The following is a 20,639-nucleotide window of genomic DNA, read 5'->3' on the forward strand; positions in this document are numbered from 1 at the left end:
ACCGGTAAATTGAGAGCTTCGCTTTTACACTCAGCTCCCTCTTCACCACGACGGACCGGTGCAGCGTCCACATTACTGCAGCTGCAGCCCCAATCCGTCTGTCGATCTCCGGCTCCCTTCTCCCATCACTCGAGAACAAGACCCCGAGATACTTGAACTCCTCCACTTGGGGCAGGAACTCATCCCCGACCCGGAGTGGGCACTCCACCCTTTTCCGGCTGAGAACCATGGCCTCAGATTTGGAGGTGCTGATCCTCATTCCCGCTGCTTCACACTCGGCTGCGAACTGTTCCAGTGCGAGCTGGAGGCCCTCACCCGATGAAGCCAACAGAACCACATCATCTGCAAAAATCAGAGATGAGATTCTGAGGCCACCAAAGCGAAAGCCCTCCGCCACTTGGCTGCGCCTAGAAATCCTGTCCATAAAAATTATGAACAGAACCGGAGACAAAGGGCAGCCCTGGCGGAGCCCATCACCCACCGGGAACGAGTCCGGTCGAGTCGATAAAATCAGTAGTTAAAATGTAGGTTTTGAAATTTAAGCTTAAAAGTGTGGATTTGGTGCTTTATTCAAATGCAGCTGAGAATAGGTGAGTCTTCAACCTGGATTTAAATAAACTGAGTGTTTCAGCTGATCTGAGGCTTTCTGGGAGTTTGTTCCAGATATAAGGAGCATAAAAGCTGAATGCAGCTTCTCCGTGTCTGGTTCTGACTCTGGGAACTGATAAAAGACCGGATCCAGATGACCTGAGGGATCTGGAAGGTTCATACTGGGTCAGGAGGTCACTGATGTATTTTGGTCCTAAACCATTCAGAGCTTTATAGACCAGCATCAGAACTTTAAAGTCTATCCTCTGACGGACAGGCAGCCAGTGTAAAGACCTCAGAGCTGGACTGATGTGGTCCACTGTTTTGGTCTTAGTGAGGACTCGAGCAGCAGAGTTCTGAATGAGCTGTAGTTGTCTGACTGATTTTTTAGGTAGACCTGTAAAGATGCTGTTACAGTAATCAAGCCTACTAAAGATGAATGCATGGACTAGTTTTTCCAGGTCCTGTTGAGACATCAGATCTTTGATCCTTGAAATATTCTTGAGGTGATAGTAAGCTGACTTTGTTATTGTCTTAATGTGTTTTTCTAAGTTTAGGTCTGCATCCATCACTACACCCAAATTTCTCGCCTGGTTTGTGGTTTTTAGGTGTATAGATTGAAGTTCTCTGGTGACCTGTAATCGTTTTTCTTTGGCGCCAAAGACTATTACCTCAGTTTTGTTTTTGTTTAGCTGGAGAAAATTGTGGCACAACCAGTCATTAATTTCCTCAATGCATTTACCAAGAGCCTGTACAGGGCCTCGGTCTCCTGGTGACATTGTGATATATATTTGTGTGTCATCTGCATAGCTGTGATAGTTTATTTTGTTGTTGTTTATAATCTGTGCCAGTGGGAGCATGTAGATGTTAAACAGAAGGGGTCCCAAGATGGAACCTTGGGGAACTCCACATGTGATACTTGTCTGCTCAGATGTGAAGTTACCTATTGATACAAAGTATTTCCTGTTTTCTAAGTATGTTTTGAACCAGTTTAGTACAGTTCCTGAAAGACCTGCCCAGTTCTCCAGTCGTTTGAGTAATATGTTGTGGTCAACTGTATCAAATGCTGCACTGAGATCCAGCAAAACTAAGACTGACATTTTTCCACTGTCTGTATTCAGACATATGTCATTAAACACTTTGGTCAGAGCGGTTTCAGTGCTGTGGTTCTGTCTAAAACCTGACTGGAAGGCATCGTAGCAGTTATTCTGTTTTAAGAAGTAACTGAGCTGTTGAGAAACTGCTTTTTCAATGATCTTACTTAAAAATGGGAGATTTGAGATCGGCCTGTAGTTGTTCATTTGTGTCTTGTCAAGATTGTCCTTTTTCAGTATAGGTTTAATTACAGCAGTTTTTAGTGGTTCTGGAAACACACCTGATAATAAAGAAATGGATAAAGGATAGACAGCTCACCTGAAAGGGGTTTGTAGGGGAGATCCAATACGGGTGAAAATGCATGAATACAGGCTGAGTTCAAGTTCCAAACCTGGTGTGCGAATCATCGTGCCATCACAGCGATAAATCCCGCTCTCTTGGAAATGCCGAGACTCCTAGAATTATTTTCATTATTTTCAACCTTCTTCAAAGGTTTTATTTCAGTCATCAGCAGCACTTCATAATGGTACATTATTAAGCATTAGTATGGTGTTAGTGAGTGTTTAATTCATCATCTCATGACTAGTACGTCTTTTATAAACACAGATATGTTTATCCATCTGTTACAGCATGTACAGATATCACTGCTACCACATCACTACTAGTAACAATCAAACATAGTTATAAAAATATATCTGTATTTATAAATGGCATACCGAGGATGAGTGATGAATTTAGCATTTTCTAATATCTCTATCCATCTATACAGACGGATAAAAGAAGACAGGAATTTAAATTAGGACTTCCACTGGCCAACTGGTTTTCTGTGGGACACACAAACTTTTGAATGATGTGTCATGTGCAATGAAGAGGACAAAATTCTTATTCGTAATCCATCTTTGAGTTTAAACTTGGGGAGAAAAAAAAAGTAAAAAACCTCTTGCTATTTTCCACATCCATATTTTTTTTATTATTTTTTTCATATCCTGGTTGCACAAACAGAAAATGAACTTTGATGTCAGTCAGCAGTGAACATTCACTTTCATTCAAGTCCAAACGGTGCGTTGGAGTCTTAGGAGACGGCGCATCTCATCATCGCGAAACAGCATCAAAGTGCCAGAGCGAAGCTTTCAGTCCTTCTCGGTAACTCGCTACGTTATTGCCTTTTTTCCTGTGGACATGCTTTGTTAATCTACCGGTTTCTTCATACACAAAGTTATAGTATTCAAAATATAAAATGCCACATTGCCATGAATTTTACATGTTTAATTAAGTATACCAGCTCCATTTCCAGAAATGGGCCACCCACACACCCACCCACACCCACACACCCACCCACACCCACACACCCACCCACACCCACACACACACACACACCCACACACACACACACACCCACACACACACCCACACACACACACCCACACACACACACACACACACACAGCAGGGAGTAAAGAGGGGGGGGGCAACAGAACAAATGATACCAAGGACAGACGATACAAAGCATTAAGATGAGATTATCATTACACTGAAGATGACAATTATAAATTACAACAATCTCAGTTTGATAATCACACATCTGCCCATTCAGTAAAATAAACATTTGTAAAAAGCAAGAAAAAAAAAAGGTGTAACTTAAAAGCCACACAGATCAAAGTTTCTCTTGTTTTTCTTCCCTAAAAACTTTGGAAAAACCAGGATGTGATATGTCCACCTGAGTTAGGGTGAGATCACCTACCCAGCACCTTACAGCTCCCCTCTCCATCTCTGAGTGACAATGCTTCATCACAGCAATGACCGTGCACGAAACTGGGCTGGGTTTACCAAAACTGGGGCCACAGGCAAATTCCCCTTTCTCTGGAGGAACAACGGGACACCCTCAGAGGTGCTTCATGCCGTGAGGGGTCACATTCGGCTCAACGAGATAAAATTAGGCAGTGCTGTGGCTGACTGATGTAATGCGGGTCTCAGATTCTCACATTACTGTGTTTAAAACAAGAAAAAAAGGATAAAGACAAACAGTTACAGCAGAGCTTGGAGGGAGGAGACGTTTTGCTTCAGATGTTGATTTGTATCTGAAATCTACAGGTTTTTTCAGTTTCTGTCACTCGTGGAGAACTAAGGCCTGATTTTCTGGACCTGCATTTGCTACACTCATGTATTCCACACCATGTTAACACTGATCTGGGTGTTTCGGGTGGTTATGAACACACATGAGACCCCACCCTCCACACCCCCAACAGAAATGGAAGCCAGTACAAGAAACTCAAACAAAAATAACTAACTAGCACATTCCTCATTTTGGGGAAACCCAGCCTGCCAAACTGTGCAGGTAAATGTAAAACGAGTCAGCCATAATACCATGTTACCTTGTTGCTGGAGCTCAGTGACACACATACATACTGTACAACGCTGCAGCTCAAATGCATTCGATTTTATATACAAGGAGATTCCTTTTTACAGGGTCGATAGAGAAAGAAGTCAAAGACAGGCTCGGTGGGAGATGAGGCACGATATCCAACAGTGTTGTATCTTCTTTTTTACATTTATATTTGCTTACACAAAAGCAAGTGGTAGCAAATGGTATATAGCATTCACTAGAGTTACACCTTTCCCGTATTTGACTGAAACTGTGGACAAACGGGAGGAGAGTAGGGAACAGTCTTTCCAATTTCATCAGAGACAAAGCGGACAGCCGTCGCTCTTAAATATCTGACCCTGGGAGTCCAATAAGAAAATAGGTGTTTTTTGGATTTAAATTTTAAAATATTACTGTAGCTTGTGGTGTCCCAGTTTTGGAAAACGAGTAATGGAACGCCATGCTCATCTGGCTACAGGAAAGCTTGGAAAACTGATATTTTTCTTTGTAAACAAGTAGATGTAGATGCATCTGTAACCATCTCACAATGCTGTGATTGCAGCCAGTCCTCAACTCTCTGTGAATGGGACTCATGGGCTTTGATCAATGATCATAACAGTTTGCATATTAATGATCATAAACTGGCCTCCCAGCCCATTGTTCATTCGGTGGTGCTAGTTTCTGTCATTGTGCAGATGTTTATAAGGTTGGAAACCTGCAGTCAGCTGAGACTGAAGAGGTCACCTGATGATGACGAAACGTTTCTCCCACTGAAAACGTCCAGATGAACAGCATCAACTTTCAGGATGCAGATGTTAAATCTCGCAGCACACCAAAGCCAGACTAAAAATCCATTTTTGTCCACTGGATTAAAGACAGAGCTCTCTTCCAGGCCAACTGTGAACAAGCAGTTTAAGCAGGGCTTTACTAACTGCTGACATGTCAGCATACTTGCAGTGTTAGCATTGCACATGCAAAAATATGAATACTGAGTGGTCTAGAATAAAAACAATAATGAGCTGTGAGCAGGTGACTCCACCTGAGCTTAACTCTAATAAAAATCAATGCAGAAATGTTGAGGTGCCAAGCCACTAACACTGTAAATAAGAAGACACCAGAATAAGAGCACGCATTTATATACAGCATTCATACAACAACATTACGCATAAAGGCCTGAATACATAAAAATAGCAAATGCTTAGGAATTATAAGGAATTAGGAACATAGACAGGTAAAATTAATTAGTTTCCTTCTAATGAAAACATCGCAGTATTGGTCTTTTTGTTTGTTTTTTGCTTATTAAAGTAGAGTTAGCACAGGTTTGTACTTGTTGGCTAATGCTGGTCACAGGCTAACAGACAGGGATGCTAACCGATTGAGTCACTGATCACAAATTCAGCAACAGAGAGAAAATTAAAGGAATTGTTTGTACTGAAGAACAAGACAAGAAAATGTGTATTAAAATTAATACACAGTTTATTAATCTGCTTGGAATTAAAAATAATGTAAATTTATAAAATGGGAGTTTGATGCAAAGCTGCACGTCACACGATGGAGGAATGACTGGTTTTCTCTCCCCGTTTCCAAAATAGGTTCAAATGAACTAAACCCAGAGAAATGGTGGCGGATCTTTGAATGACAGCTCAGTGACAACAGTGACCACTCTGACACTTCTCAGCATACACACACTACTGTGAATCTGTGGAACCGAATCCAGACGACAGATGGACTGAGCGCTTTCAGAGTCAGCTCTTCGTGTCGTATAATTACCGTCAGCCGTCAGAGAAACCAGGAGCTGAGGTTTTACTACAGCAACGACGAACATGTGCAAGTCAGACACAAAAAGATCCAAAAGAACAGAGACGGCCAACGCCCGACTCTCTCTGTATGAAATGTTCAGACAGTAACACAGTGATAATGTCAGCACATCAAATAACAACATCCTGAAACCTCTTTGGCTATCGCAGTTTGGCAATTCAACAAGGAAACAAATGCAGACTGTGCCATGTGTCAGTGACGTGAAGGAGGAGCAGAAGATGGAGCGACAAAGAGGACGGCACTGCGAACACTGAGCACCACGTAAGGGCCTCTTCTTTCTTTCCATATGTATACAGGACACACACACACACACACTCTCATCCAATGTACGAAAAAAAAATATCCATATCTGAAGATCAATCAAACAGTCAAGTAAAAAGGTGAGTATTAGTGCAAATGTACGGACGGATTTAAAACAGTACACGATGGAAATGGTCTCGAGGCGAACGAGTGAAAAGGGCGGCCGCGGTAAAATGAAGAAACTCTGTGGCGACTCTACACCCCTCACAACATGCAAGAAGATGCAACCAATCAGAGAAAACGGGCTGTCAGTTTGTGCTTGTAGTAAGTCTCCTCTCGCTGCACAAGAGTCCATGCAAAGATTCTCGTGTCATTCCTGCATGTCAGTCTGCTTCACGATAAAACGGATAAAACCAGCTTTCATGTATCAGGAATACATGAGTTTAGTAATGAAAGGATGCTGTGTGTGTTTGTGCAAGCTTAAAGTAACACAAATTCAAACGTCATTTTTAAAAATTAGCCTCACACCACATGCAGATGCTCATTTCTGTCACCGTGTCCGTGCAGGGAGACGTAACAGCAGCCGTGCTGTTGAGTGTGCTTTGTTTGCCTGTGTGTGTGTCTGTGTGTGTTGGCGGGCGCCGCGGAGCAAAGTTGAAGGAAGAATAAGGAGACAACAGGGAGGATTTTCTTTCTGGTCACATCTGGTTCAACTGGGCGGGACATCAAGCGGGTTATGTTCAGGAGGACGTCTCCGTCCGAACCCTGAGAGCGAGCGCTTCTTCTCTTGTGTGACAAAATTGGGATTCTGGTGTTTTTGGTTCAAGTCCTCTGCAGCTTTCACTGCACTTTGGCTCTGATGGCTCTCGGTTGGACTGAACTGGTTTGGTTTTTTTGTAGTTTGGATGCCGTTCTGAAGCTGAGGCAGGAAGACTGGCGGTACTGGTTTGCTGGTTGTTTGACGTGATACACTTTGTTTCCAGACTCTGGCCACAGCAGCTTCCAGCTGCGATATTATTACACTGATGTTAAACAACTTGAGATTTGCAGCAGATGAATTCAAACGCCAACTGTCCCACCACAGCGGTACGGAGGCTGCTGATAAATAAACTGGCGCCAGCTTAGAGTCTGCACAAGCTTTTCCCCCCTGTGGTCCGGGGTGAAAGCAATTTAAGGATGGAAAGGAAACAGTCGAGCTCTACCACAACGCAGCACCACTGGGACCGTTGGACTAACCAAGATAAAACGCTCCATGCTCCAGCACAGAGACTGTGTGACTGGATCTCGGATGTCCCGGGATAGACAGAGTTGGTTTAGCTGTGCTAGGTGGGTGTGCCGGATTGGAAGAATGAGTCTTAGTATCCAACAGGAAGAGTTGGTAAATGCCGTGTCTGATTTTAGTTGTTTCTCTGTTAGCATCTGAGCTGGGTAAGAGTAACTTTGTTCGGTTAGGTCTGCTTGGTTAAGAATCTGGCTCTGGATTAGAAAGTCAGTCAGTAGAAGTACTGGATTCACGACAGGCCAAAACGGGATGTGGTTGCGGTTACTTGTTTAGTGGGAACTACTGCTGGACTCGGGTCGGGCGTGACTGGTCGTGCGTGGAGCACCGTAGAGGGTTACCGATGCTATGTGGTTATTCTGCATCACCTGGGGAGGAGGAACACAAGACAGTGAGGACTCCTGAAACACACGGGCTCGAAACTACAACACATATTTCAAAGATTAGGGGTTGAGCTGTTTCTTGATCACCTTTGCATTTCTAATACTTTTGCGAGCAAATCTCTACAAATGTCCTTTCAGAGAGAATAATTCACATTCCTGTCAGCTTTAAACGGGTTCAGCAGCTTTGCTATAATAACACTGCTGAACGTGTCAGTCTTGTGCAGCATTTTACGTAACACATGTGCTCTAAATGGAACAATCCATGTAGCCAGGTGGTTCAGATAAAATGCATGCTGCCATATAGTTTTATGTTGTAATCCCAGCTGAATCATAAAATGTGCTGACCTCAAAGATCATCCTCTGCAGTCCGAAGCAGAACGTAGAGCCGAAAGGATTTGTGTTATTGGCCGATGAAGACCTGTAAACGCAAACAAGGTCACAAGACTTGATGTCACATATGTGGGTGGTGTCTGAAACAGCTGTGTTGTCTATATTAAATGCATATATGTAGACTATATGTTACCTGTGCAGCACTACAGGTTTTTCCATTGGATGGCCGAGCAGTTCTTGGATTTGATCCCACTGAGGAAGAGTCAAAAGGTTAACAGACAATTATAACAAACACATTTCCAGGAGTCGGTCTGTTTCTCGACTGCTGACAGCTGTTTATGTCACACCTGACTCAACGCCATTTCCAGCGGCAGAAAGGACTAAGATATTCAGTTATGAATGTTTCATATCACAGGACTGTTGATTTGTTATTGGATCTGTGGTGCAACAGAAAGCATCTTATGATCAGTCACCAAATTTGTAAGCCTATGTCAGTGATGCAAAGTCACAACCTTGTAATCCGCTAAAGGTGCAGAGTCAGAACATCGAACCGAAAACTACAAGTCCTGTTAGATTTCTACTGCCTACCACAGCGCCACCCTGTGGCTAAATTGAACAGTTCCAGAACTGACCTTGCTGTATGTAGTTAAGATGCAGTCCTCAGAGTCTGCTCCCTCTAAAGCGCCGACATAAATGAACAGACATTAGAACAGAGGAGAGTCAAGTACTAGACATTAAAGCATGATTATGGAGTTATTGCTGTCGACTGAATAACTTTTACCTTTTTTGATGACAAGTGGAATCTTAAAGTCACATCGATGATATCTGTGATGACAGAGAGATTACAATAAGTGCAACAACAAAAACAAGTGTAAAAATATAATAAACATTTGGTTTATATTATAAGAAGGATAATTACATATTAAAGTTGTAATGTCCAGGGTAGTTGGTATGGAGAACAAACTTCTTAACCAGGTGAGTTGTCGAGTCAAACAGAATATCCTGAAAAATACGAAAATACAGTCATTGAGGTTACTTTAGTGTTTGCAGTAGACACCCATCTACTGCAAACAGTAGATGTGAGCAAATCAAGAAAAGTAGAACTACACCTCTGCATGCAGTGATTTATGCAGGTGCATGTGGTTTGCATCACAAGATGGTTGCAGGTTGCAAACTGCAGTTTTTGTTTTTTATTATTGCACAAACTTCAACCTTCATGTCTTTGGACCAGGAGTTTTCTCACAGTCCAAAGACATGAATCTTGACATGACTGAGTTAAAGCTGTGTTAGACTGAGCGCCTATCACGGTTTTAGCCTGCATCTCATCCATTGTAGAAACAAGCTGCAGTGCAGGTAAATGTCCCATTAATTCACAGCGAGCAGGTAGGAGTGGTCAAGGTCAACAATATTCAAACTCATCGGCGTTGCCTCGCTCGCAGGTTCTGGGCGTCCACGCCGCCCGGCCGCAGGGACTTATCCTAACGGGGGGTCACGATGCGTTGACTTTTAGCATACCACGGTCACTGAATATACTAGCCAGGCTCCTGCTGGTTCTTCATTACGTATTTAGTGGTGAGTCAACAAAATCATCGCAGATACAAATTTTGGTGACCTTTAAGTTACACGATGATGATGTGTGTCGAATGTGACACGTGAAACAAGCGTAAAGAGTGAATGTAACATCACATTTGCAGGTGATGGTAAAAATGGGATTCATTACAAATCGTTCTGAGAAACAGACTAATAATCACTGTAGGTGTGACAATGTTCATCCAAGGTTTCAGTAAGATTGGCCCACCCAATGAGGAGGAGATGGGGTACATACACTACGACCATTATAACTGTACACTGCTAGATTTGACCAACGGTTGCAGCTGGACTTTTCTTTTTGGCGTGGCTCTGACTTACATAAATATAATATGAAAGGAGGGGGAGGTGCTGCTGATATGGGCGCTCCAGTATGACGTCCAATGGTTCTGAATGACGCATACAGTACTTTCAGACAACATTGAGTCCCCATTAAAAGGAAACGAAAACTCAAACACAGCTCAGAGGCAGACAAAGCTCTTAAAAATAACTCGGCACAGACACTGACACCAAGATTTACACACACAAGCACGGCTTCGCTTACGTACCACTCCCAGGGTAAAATAGTTGAAGAAGTAGTCGTTACATTTAGATGGGACCTGCTTATGTGGTGACGGAGAGTGGATCTTCATCTGAAACACAAAAAGAATTTGGGAAAATAGTCTTCTGACTTTTTGTCTTTAATTAAATTAATACAAATAATATTTAATACAACTTCTTAAGATGGTGAAAATATGACAAGAGAGCAGGTTTGATAAATGGATAACATCCAACAGGTTAAACACCACTTTACAGACTTAACATAATAGCAATAACACAAGAAGCAAAGATGGAGTTAAACTGAATTGCTACCTTGTCCTCAGATTTGTAGAAAACTTTATGTGGGGAGCCCAGAGCACCGAGCACATCCTGACAGGAATCTCCAAAGTAGATGCTCCTCTCTAGGGACTTGACTTTACTATCAGTCATCACACCGAGACCACAACCTGCAGTTTAGACAACAAGTCAGTAAAGCTCCACGTCACTGCACTGCTGACCTATGTATGTGTGTGTGTGTGTGTATATATATATTTTATTTGTACATTTATTTTTTCTTATAATTCACAGATTTCCATTCTCATATTTTGCCTACTTCTTATGTTATTGTATTTTGCACACCTCTGTTGCTTGTGAAGCTCGCACACAAGAATTTCATTCTGATGTGCTGTACCAGTGTACCTGCACATGTGATGTGACATTAAAAGTGATTTTTGACATTAAAAAGAAAAGAAGCTCAAGTTCACACCACTGTTAATAACAACAGTAAAAATTGGTATTACTGTGTACATGTGCTCATTTATGTAGTCCCATATTAACCCTGTCATGCATGAATTATCACAACCTCAATCAGGATTTTTTTCTTAAGTATTTTTATTCATTTTTATGCAAGAAAAGATGAATAAGAAAAAATCCAGATTGAGGTTGTGATAATTCATGCATGAAACAAGTCATCCATCTATAGTAACATTAAACGACCAGTGGGTGGCAGGTATGGTTTATGTGCAAGTACACCATCAACACTGATACAAATACAAGAAAACAGCCTTTGAATAGCTGTCCACTGTAGTGACCACTATGCGTGAAAGGGTTAACATTATGGGGAAAACAAAGGTGTCAAACTTACAAATAATCACTTGCAGCCTTCAAGACACACACACACACACACACACACACACACGGTACTGAGCTGTGTGTTACCTGCAGTGAGAAGGCGGAGCCTGAGTCCCAGAGGGCCCGCCCGATCCCTCAGGACATCCACACACTCTGCATAAATATTACCGAGGAAACAAGCCAACGGCATTGCAGGAGCTCTGAGAACAGTGAAATAAGTTTAGCTATTTTTTCTGTAACTTTTTGTTCTTGCCGTCTCTGTGATTGATTTCCAACATTTAAAACAGTTGAAACAAACTCATATCAATATGTGAAGTAAGGACTAAAAGTAACCGTTTCCTCTGGCAGCATTGCCATTATTACGTACCTTGTTTCCTGCAGGTTGTTGCCAGTGTAGATGTGCATCCTCTTGACCATTGCCCCATGTGGAATCTGCAGGGAGGCCAAACCCATGGCAAAGTTAGGCTGCCAAGGCAAAACAGCTGGAAGTAGTACAGGACTGGTAGATACTAAAGGTCTCTGCGTCCACATGAATAAACACATTCAGAAGACTAAAAAACAGAGCTGTGACAGTACAGAGGAGTGACAACATGTGATCAAGGGAGTGAAATGTCTCATGAAGCACTGACTAAACACTGCTTTCAAAAAAAAGAAAGCACCAGTGTTTTCACTGATTGATGACACTGTTCTTTGTACTTTCATTCGTCTTGGATCTTCGGCGTAATCTGGTCCAACATCAAATCGAGACTCACTGTGACTCAGCACTTCTGACTTATTCTTATGCAGCTATCACTGCAGGAGTCCTTCCCGTGGGATGACATTTGATTTTAATTAAAAACAGCCACATCTCGTACCCACTACCCATTTAAAAAGTCATTAATCTGCAGTAAGAAGAATAAAGTCTTCTTATACACTAAGACTACCACGGGTTAATTTAGAAAATACATGAATTTTGTCATTGTGTGCCTCAAACTTCATGACAAAATCCACTGAAAGACAAAAACACTGTCAGAATCCAAGACACACACCGATTTGGTTTCATGTAAATCTGTGACAAGGCAAAAAATACAGCTTGACCTTTGAGTGTCTACATGACTGGAAACCACTCAAATCCCAAGGCTGGCCTGGCTGTCCTGGGACTGGAAATAGCGAGCACTCAGCTCTTCTTTAATTGGCTCACAGGCAAATGGACTAAAACGCTCTCACCTCATATTTTGGAGCTTCATTCCATGAGTCCAGTTGAAAAGAGAAGGACAGTCCCCGGAAGTTGAGATGGAACAACTGCTCTGCAGCATTGTAAACTAGGGAGAGACACGTGAAGAGGAGAGCATTTTATACAGGGTAACAACCAAAACCCCAAATTAGTTGTAAGTGAAAACATTCCAAGTGTGCTGGTCCTTTAGAAAGTACCTCCAGGGTGTGTAGCGCCAAATGACTGGTCTATTTGCTCTATCGTGGGGGCAATGGTCTGAGAGTTGAAATGGACTCCACTGAAACACAATCCATACATACACGGTGTCAGTATTAAACCCATTAACAAAGCGCCTGTGCTGCATTATTTCAAGAGTTAATGGCAAAGATGGGAAATGGATTATGCTTGTCAACAGATAACGTTGAATAAGAAACACATTAATGCAGGCAGACTCAAGTAAGCTGTAAGCCTACCTGTGACTTAAAGTTGAAAGTGGTGTTCGTGTTAATATAAAGAGAACCAGGCGTGCCGTGTATGCAGAACAATCCAGGATTTATGCCATTAAATGTCGCTGAGAAGCTAACATGACTCTCAAAGCAGCTACATCAGCTGCTATTTAATAGATTTACGTTTTTACTTACCAGTATTTCAACTTGACTTTGCTCAGGTCATACACTTCAATCACCTATCACGCAGAAAGTCAGAAACATCAGCGCACGGATGCCAAGAGTGTTTGGAGGAGACTGTTGGAGCTCTGCTAATTATCTTAAATTCTTACCTTGAGTCTCTGATTTGTGGCATCAAACAGCAGTTTAATCCCATCCTGAGTCAAGTTCAGTATGAGGTCATGGCTGAGTGGTGTCTACAGAGGCAGGGAGTTAAAACCGATAAATTAACATTAAGAGGCAGGAGCAGATGCTGTCACGCACAGGCAAACGGACCTTGAATTCATTGAAACCTGAGAAACAACCACCTCGATTTATTTTTGACATGATTTTAAAAAGTTAATACTGGGTGATTATTAGAAGATTTGTGCAGATGAGTGAAAACAAAACATTAACAATATATAAGATAACAGAGGTGGGAATTATCAGACATCCCACGATACAATATTATTGTCATTGTGGTTTATCACATTTTTTCACCTGCACAGCATGTCCTCAGAGTTAAAACAGATATTGACAAGGTTTAAGAGGTAAAAATAAACTTATCTCACCTCAGTTATTTTTCTTTTAATTTTAATTCGTTATTGCACTTCCACTCAGCAACCTTCCCGTTCTACAGGAATATCACCAGAATACAACAAGCTGGCAGCCAGTTGAGTCAATCTGTCAAGTCAGTTTGTGCTCACTGACAAAGATTCAGACTGATGGCAACGTGAGCAATCTGTCTGCATTTATAAATTAGACAGCAATTATCTGTTCCAACAGTCTCTGAGAGTGACTGCAGTCAGTCCAACTGTAAATGTTTGCAGAAAGGATGCCCCCCATCAGGCAACCTGTGCTTTGCAATCGAAAGTGCAACATCCCCAAGCTCTGAGCAACTACTTAGTCACCACAAATTGTAATCTGTTGCAAAATGTAAATATATATATTCATTTTGCAACAGATTACAATTTGTGGTGATTAAGAGCTTGGGGGTGTTTTTTTTTTTTTTAAATAAATGGGAGAAACAAGCTTCTCGTACTATCGTGACAAAGACAATAGCAGATAGAAATTTGAACTTTTCAGCACTATGGTGAACAAACGACCTACTGACAACAAAGTTTTGACATTTTATTCAACAAACAGATTGTTAAGCATTTGTTTATCATCAACTGATAAACTTATAAATATGGCTTTATCTGTGTTACAGTGGTCTACAGTAATTTCAGTGAAAAATAATTAGAAACCAATTTGATTTACTTCAACTGCACGGGAACGCCTGAACAACTCGAATTGCTGCCCAGAACTCTTCTGCAACCTGATTATGACTGTTTGTGGATTGTGAGCAAGCACAAGTTTATATTTTTAAACAACAGATATTTGTGCGTCTTACCTGTTCACTGTATAGCACCTGGACATTTTTGATGATGCGGCAGTGTTTCTGAAGGATAGAGATGGCCTGGGAAAATGGCATCCCTGAACACCCACACAGTGAACGCAAGACACACAATTTGTTATTGAGTCTAAACAAGTGCATATGTAAGGTAGTTGAAAAGTATCTTTTCAATTCACCGAAGATGTTTAATGCTCACCTAAGGCGAATTCCCATTGCTCATTTCCTAGTGATCTCTCAGGCACCACTTCCAGATCCAGCATTGGCAAGTAGTGGGGGGCAGCTCACCTCACCTCAAGACACGATGGGATCCTGTGAGGGACCCTCTCTCTCTCTCGCTGCTGAACACAGTACTTTCCCACAGGATTTCCGACGGCTACTTTAAATCATAACTCTTATTATTTTTCCAAAGCTATCAAATTCATGAGAATCAGAACAGCCACTCAGTCTGCGCGTTACTGTAAACGTGTTCTTTTTTTTTTTTTTTATCTCATGTCATACGTCCTTGACATTAAAATGGTACCAAAGAAGAGAAAGTAAACGGGCCTTAAAATCACATACAAAGCACACAAACTTTCCTAAAACGCACAAGTTTTAACTTGGAATTTAACAAGTTGTCCAACATTGGCTGCCAGCTTGAACATAAATTACGCAACGTTTAGCAAACCTAAAACGCACAAGGCCAGCTGTCAACTAGCTGACTGCTTGTTTGTGTGTTTTTAAATAAATCGATGAGGATTAAAAAACGAATCCACTGAGTTTAATCAGAAACTTGTCCGACAGCCACAAATGTCTCCAACAGGCTTCGATTCAGTAACTAAACATGAACTTCTGTGGTGCCGTGTTTCCTAACAGAGCACCGGATCCAGTGGCAGACAGGTTAAAACACAACAAACTAATACGGAGGCACGAAAATAGCGCTTTCAAACTCAGCTGTTTCCGCCCGTTATGTTTATCATCTGTCACAGTTGGGCGGTTACGAAAGCATCAAATCTTGTCAACAAGACTGTTTTTCTTCGCGCTACGAGCTAACATTAGCGGACGAGCTAGCTGCCCTGTTGGCTTATTTTCAATCAAGTATAAATATAAATAACGTAAAAGACTCTCAAAGTCAAGACAGAAATGATGAATATCACGGTTCAAACTGACACGACATAAACAAAAGACAGCACGCCGAGCCGTCGGCTGTCTCTGCTGTTTTTCTTTTTTCGTTTCAGCGAAGCTTTAAGCTCGAGCGCTAGCTCTTCGTCGCTCGTGCGCAAATTCCCAAGTACTCGCGCGGAAACGCTTTCCGTGTCACTCATAAGCTCGCCGGCCGGTAAATGCCCACCGTGTCCCTTTCTGCGCTTTAACGTGTCTTCAATGTCAGGACCTGATAAGAGCGACACGGCGTCCAAACAACAGCAACTTTAGGCATCAACAACAGCCAGTAGGATCAGCTGATAATTCAACTTCCTGTCTTCGGCGCACATTCGAGGTCGACGTCATGACGTCATGGTCAGGTGACAGCTAGAGACGTTTTAAGTTCTCTCCTGCTTCCAAGAAGATATCGTCTCTCTCCCATATATAATATCTTATTGAAACCGATATGTTCCAGATATCAAGTGGAAGACAGTCTGGATGGTCCCCCATAAATACTTGATTGTAAATAAGGTGAAAGAAGTCTCATTTAAAATTCTACATAAATGTTATCCAGCCAGTCACTTCATGGTAAAATTTAAAAGGGACATTAATACTAATTGTACTTTCTGTGGGGATCATCCAGAAACTGTGACACATCTTTTTTGGTACTGTTCTTTTACACAGAGATTCTGGAAGGAATTTAGCAGGTTTGTTATTGTCCATATTTTAAGGGAGTTTTCTTTACGATGGGAAAATGTTTTATTCTGTTTCTTTAAGTTTCCCAAGAAGTATGATAAATGTTTTTTATGATAAATTTGTTAATACTTTTAGCTAAATTTTTTATCCATAAATGTAAGTTTACTAACAAAACACCATGTTTCTGTCATTATTTTAAGGATGTGAAAATGTACATACAATCAATATCAGACTCCACCAACAAAAAGGCTCTCAAAACAATGTATGTATGTGAATTTTTGCGTGTATTCTTATAATTGTTACCTTTTTCTTTTACCCTTGGCTTTGTGTGTTCATGTTCTGTTGTTTTGTATACTTCATCTGTTCGTATGTTGTATACTCATTGTTTGTTAAATAAAGTTTAAAAAAAAACTCTCCTGCAAGTTTTTCAAAAGTTAGTGATGGTAAATTTGATTCTTTTTACTGAATCGAGTTTGAATGAGTCACTCACCAAAGTGAATCGGGTTTGTTGAGTCATTTGAGTCACTGAGTCAGTTGACCAGAGAGTGGAAAAAATGTACATTTTCACTCAAACTTAATTTGTTTCTCTTTTCATGTAAATCCTACTGCTAAGATGAGTGTTTGAAAAAGAAAAACAACTATTTTTATAGAGCAAAAAAGAGCAAAAAAAAGTTTTCTAAAGAGAACATTTATTTTATTTATTTTTATGTTATTTTATTAGTTTTTTCCTCAAATGTGTCAAATATATATTTTCTCATCTAAATGTCCGCTGAGCTGTGTGCCCCGGGTCGGTAATGCTCCTTGACATTGGTTGCCAACCGAGAAGAAGAAGAAGAAGCTGTGAGCCAGGAGGGAGGGGGTGAGATTCGTTCATGCTACGATTCAGCACAGGATGGGAGTAACTCAGATGTGCTGTTAGCATGTTAGCAGAGCGATGCTAGTGTGAACTGAGGAGCTATTGTCTTGATGTGAGCTTTCTACAGTGAGTCAGTTGGGCTTGTGAATCATGATTCAGAGTCAGTAAAGTGATTCTTGAGTATTGAGTATTCATGATTCGTGCACCACTATCAAAAGTGGATAAAAGCACAAACATTCGTTTGTTTGTCCCTCCAGAGCTGTGAATGTTTTGTTTTTTTAATCCTATCAGCCACTTGAATTTAAACAATTTTCACATTTTTAAAATATACCAGAACTAAACTAAGCAACATTTAACACTCTTCTGATGCTCATGTTCCCCGTAGATGCTACATTTGAAAGCTAGTGGTCTACTCAGAACAAAGAGGAAATAAAGTTGGTGCAAGTTTTCATCCAGCTTCTTCTTTATTTTCAAGGAGTAAAACCCTGAAAATGAATGCATACTGTGCCTTTATGAGACAATCATGTGCTAAATTATTACAGTTTTTTTAAGAAACTGACCAACTCTAACTTCAAACTTTCCTAAATGCTTTAACTGGTCAGCAAAGTGTAGCCATGTCATTTTTCAGAATCAGAATCACCATACTTTATTAATCATAAATTACATTTATTTAATCATATTATAATAATAAGATAATAAGATGACTGAGAACCTTCACAGACAATAACATGATTTGACTTAACCTAGGACCTGGCGTTCACATATGTGGACATCACATTTTGGGTTGTTTAGACCAAAATACTCAATTTTGCTCTACAAGAGCCTGGTATCCGCATACGAAGACATTATACTGCTACTGTTCTATCGAAATTTTAAACGAATATCCTCATATGAATAAAAGAAAATTCTGATAATTCTTTGTTTTTACATTCATCAGGTCCCAATCTGCCCAAATATCAAAGAGAAATTAAAAATGCATGCTGTGGAAGAGTTCAGGTCTTAGGAGGTTAAAGCTCTTTATTTTTAAAATAATTTTATACTTCCCCTCCGTGGATTGCAAACGTATTGTGATGGAGGAGTTTGTGTGTCCCAGGATCCTAGGGGCTATGTTGCCAGGAGCAAAATCCACAGATGGGCTTTCCCAAGGCTGTGGTTCAGTGGCAAGATGAAGAGGGATTCAAAAACCCCTATGGGGCGAGGCACTTCAACAGTCATGTGGGCAGCAAGAGAGAGCTGGGGAAACGGGAACGGGAGAAATGGTGTCAAACTGAAGAGAGGAGCCAAACTTTCAACTGATCACAGCCTGATGATGAGTGGTCCAAAAAGCTTCCATTGTGGTGGTCTCAGAATCTAATCGCTGCTTTTTGTGGATGATGTGGCTTTGTCATGTGAAGGCCTCCAGTTCACACCAGAGGATTCACAGCCAAGTGTGAAGCATCAGGACTGAGAATTAGCACCCCTAAGTCTGAGGCCATGGTTCTCAGCTGGAAAAGGGCAGAATGCCCCAAGTGGAGGGATCTCGTTCACAAATGAGGTGAGGGGCAGCGGGAAATTGGCAGATGGATTGGGACCCTGCGGTGCCAATTTACCAATTGATCCATGTTTCTAGTCTCATCTATGGTTATAGAATTTGGGTAGTGACTAAAAGAATGAAAAATTAGCTGTTTTTGAAGTGTTGCTGATCTCTCCCTTAGAGACAGGGTGAGTAGTTTATAGCCTTTTTCCATTAGTACCTACTCAGGTTGGCTCGGCACGGCTCGACATGGTTTTTAGGATTTTCCATTAGGTGACAGTACCTGGTACCAGTTACTTCTTTAGTACCTACTTGACTGGTTTTCCAAGTGAACTGAAAATGTGATATCAACATGCCACTGATTGGCTAATTAGTGGCATCACTTGCACTGTAAAAAAAATCCAAAAGTACAGTACAATCTACAGTATAAATGTAAAGGAATTTTCCGTATTAGTCATTTACAGGTATTTTTCTGAATTTCTCAACTACTGCAATGCATTTTGGGAAAAAGAACCCCAAAAGGAGGGAAAAGTCAGAGTAAGAGCAGCCATTACACTTCTTTTAGACTTCATCTGGATTTTGGACTCTGGAGTTGGAGAAACTGCCTTCACATTTCTGTGGTAAATATTTAAACTCATATGTTCTTTTATTAAAATAATGTTTTTCAAAAGACTCCGTGTTTTTATTTAGAAAGAATTGTTAATTTATTTGTTAACTGGTTTCTGCTGTCTCCAGACAAGTCAGGAACATTTTGCTGACTCATTTTTTAAAATAATCGTTGTTTAAGTTTAACATGACTTAAGCTTTCTTAAGTCAAACACAGAAAAGGGAGAACTTCATGGTTCTACTAATGTACAGAGAGGAAGAAATTATTTTAGGATTCTAATAAGTACTATATCACCTGTGTTTTACAATTGGCTCTACTGTACACTTTAAAGGGTTTCAGGCAAAGTTACACTAACCCTAGTTTGTCTCAGACCTTCCTGGCTGAGGCTAACAAATGCTAATGTTAGCCTCTGTTTTGGGCTGCTAAAGTAAAGAGTTTTAGCTAGCTGACCAGCATAGATTAATTTGGTGGTTAACAGACTGTAGTGGTAATATTATTGAAAGTATAGTTTCACCTCAGCACATTTACAATTATGTCTATTTTGTAGCACATAAAAATGTTTAGTTAATATTTGCAGACAGACACATTTTCCCTGTAACTGTGTTTTTACTCCAACATTTGTTGAAAATGTAATTTATGAAATGCTGAGCAGCATTTCTAGTATGTGGAATATTTTTGTCACCCCACTGTGCTAATGTGATTAAATACTAATAATTATTACTAAAAAAATTCAATAATAAATCAATAATAACTATATCTTGACTGAAGTATATTGTAAGCGCAATGCTGGTGTGCAGGAGCTTTATGTCTTTTGGGGGATGCTGACATATTATAAACTGTTATGTCTATATCAAGCTTTTAGCCAAATATAAGCAGAGATATTTGTATCTTTCTTAAAAATTCAGATCCTTAGAGATTTTTTGAGAAATGCATCAAGAGCTACTTGCTTCACTACTTGAAGCACTCTAAATCCTGCAGTGTAAAAATATCACTTATTTCACCTGTGATCACACACTTTGGTTTTCCAGTGCAGAGCAATGAAAAGGAAAGACTTCCCCCAGTGAAAAAAAGATGAAGATACAAGGTGGTGATGATCCAGAGCAGCTGGTCTCAGGAAATGAAGAAAAACCCTGATCACCTTCTCTACAGAAACAAGGTGAGTTCAATGTTGTGGTTGATTTAGTTTTTCAAGGTATTTATGTCACTTTGATTATAAACTGCATATGTTGCAACAGAATGCTGCTATGTGTATGCAATTCCACGTGAATTATTATTCTTTGTAGG

General features: G+C 40.7%; 1 protein-coding gene across 3 annotated transcripts; it reads right to left on the bottom strand.

Moving 5' to 3' along the window:
* Positions 1-2,623: 2,623 nt before the first annotated feature.
* phaf1 (phagosome assembly factor 1) lies at positions 2,624-16,033 on the bottom strand. 3 transcript variants are annotated; one of them, XM_004569167.3, is made up of 16 exons: positions 14,761-16,033; positions 14,562-14,644; positions 13,303-13,386; positions 13,166-13,209; positions 12,743-12,822; positions 12,539-12,633; positions 11,700-11,797; positions 11,420-11,532; positions 10,535-10,668; positions 10,231-10,314; positions 9,015-9,097; positions 8,877-8,920; positions 8,728-8,771; positions 8,289-8,347; positions 8,111-8,183; positions 2,624-7,750 (listed from the first exon to the last, which is right to left on the bottom strand). In XM_004569167.3, exons 1-16 carry the CDS (start codon positions 14,822-14,824, stop codon positions 7,655-7,657), a joined length of 1,278 nt encoding a protein of 425 aa, XP_004569224.1. In that variant the 5' UTR covers positions 14,825-16,033; the 3' UTR covers positions 2,624-7,654. The 3 variants fall into 3 exon arrangements, with proteins under 3 accessions (XP_004569224.1, XP_004569223.1, XP_004569225.1); XM_004569166.3 differs by having other exon boundaries at positions 11,700-11,851; XM_004569168.3 differs by having other exon boundaries at positions 11,700-11,764; positions 14,761-16,032.
* Positions 16,034-20,639: the final 4,606 nt, after the last annotated feature.

This window comes from Maylandia zebra, linkage group LG7 (genome assembly GCF_041146795.1).
Source record: "Maylandia zebra isolate NMK-2024a linkage group LG7, Mzebra_GT3a, whole genome shotgun sequence".
Classification (NCBI taxonomy): Eukaryota; Metazoa; Chordata; class Actinopteri; order Cichliformes; family Cichlidae; genus Maylandia; species Maylandia zebra.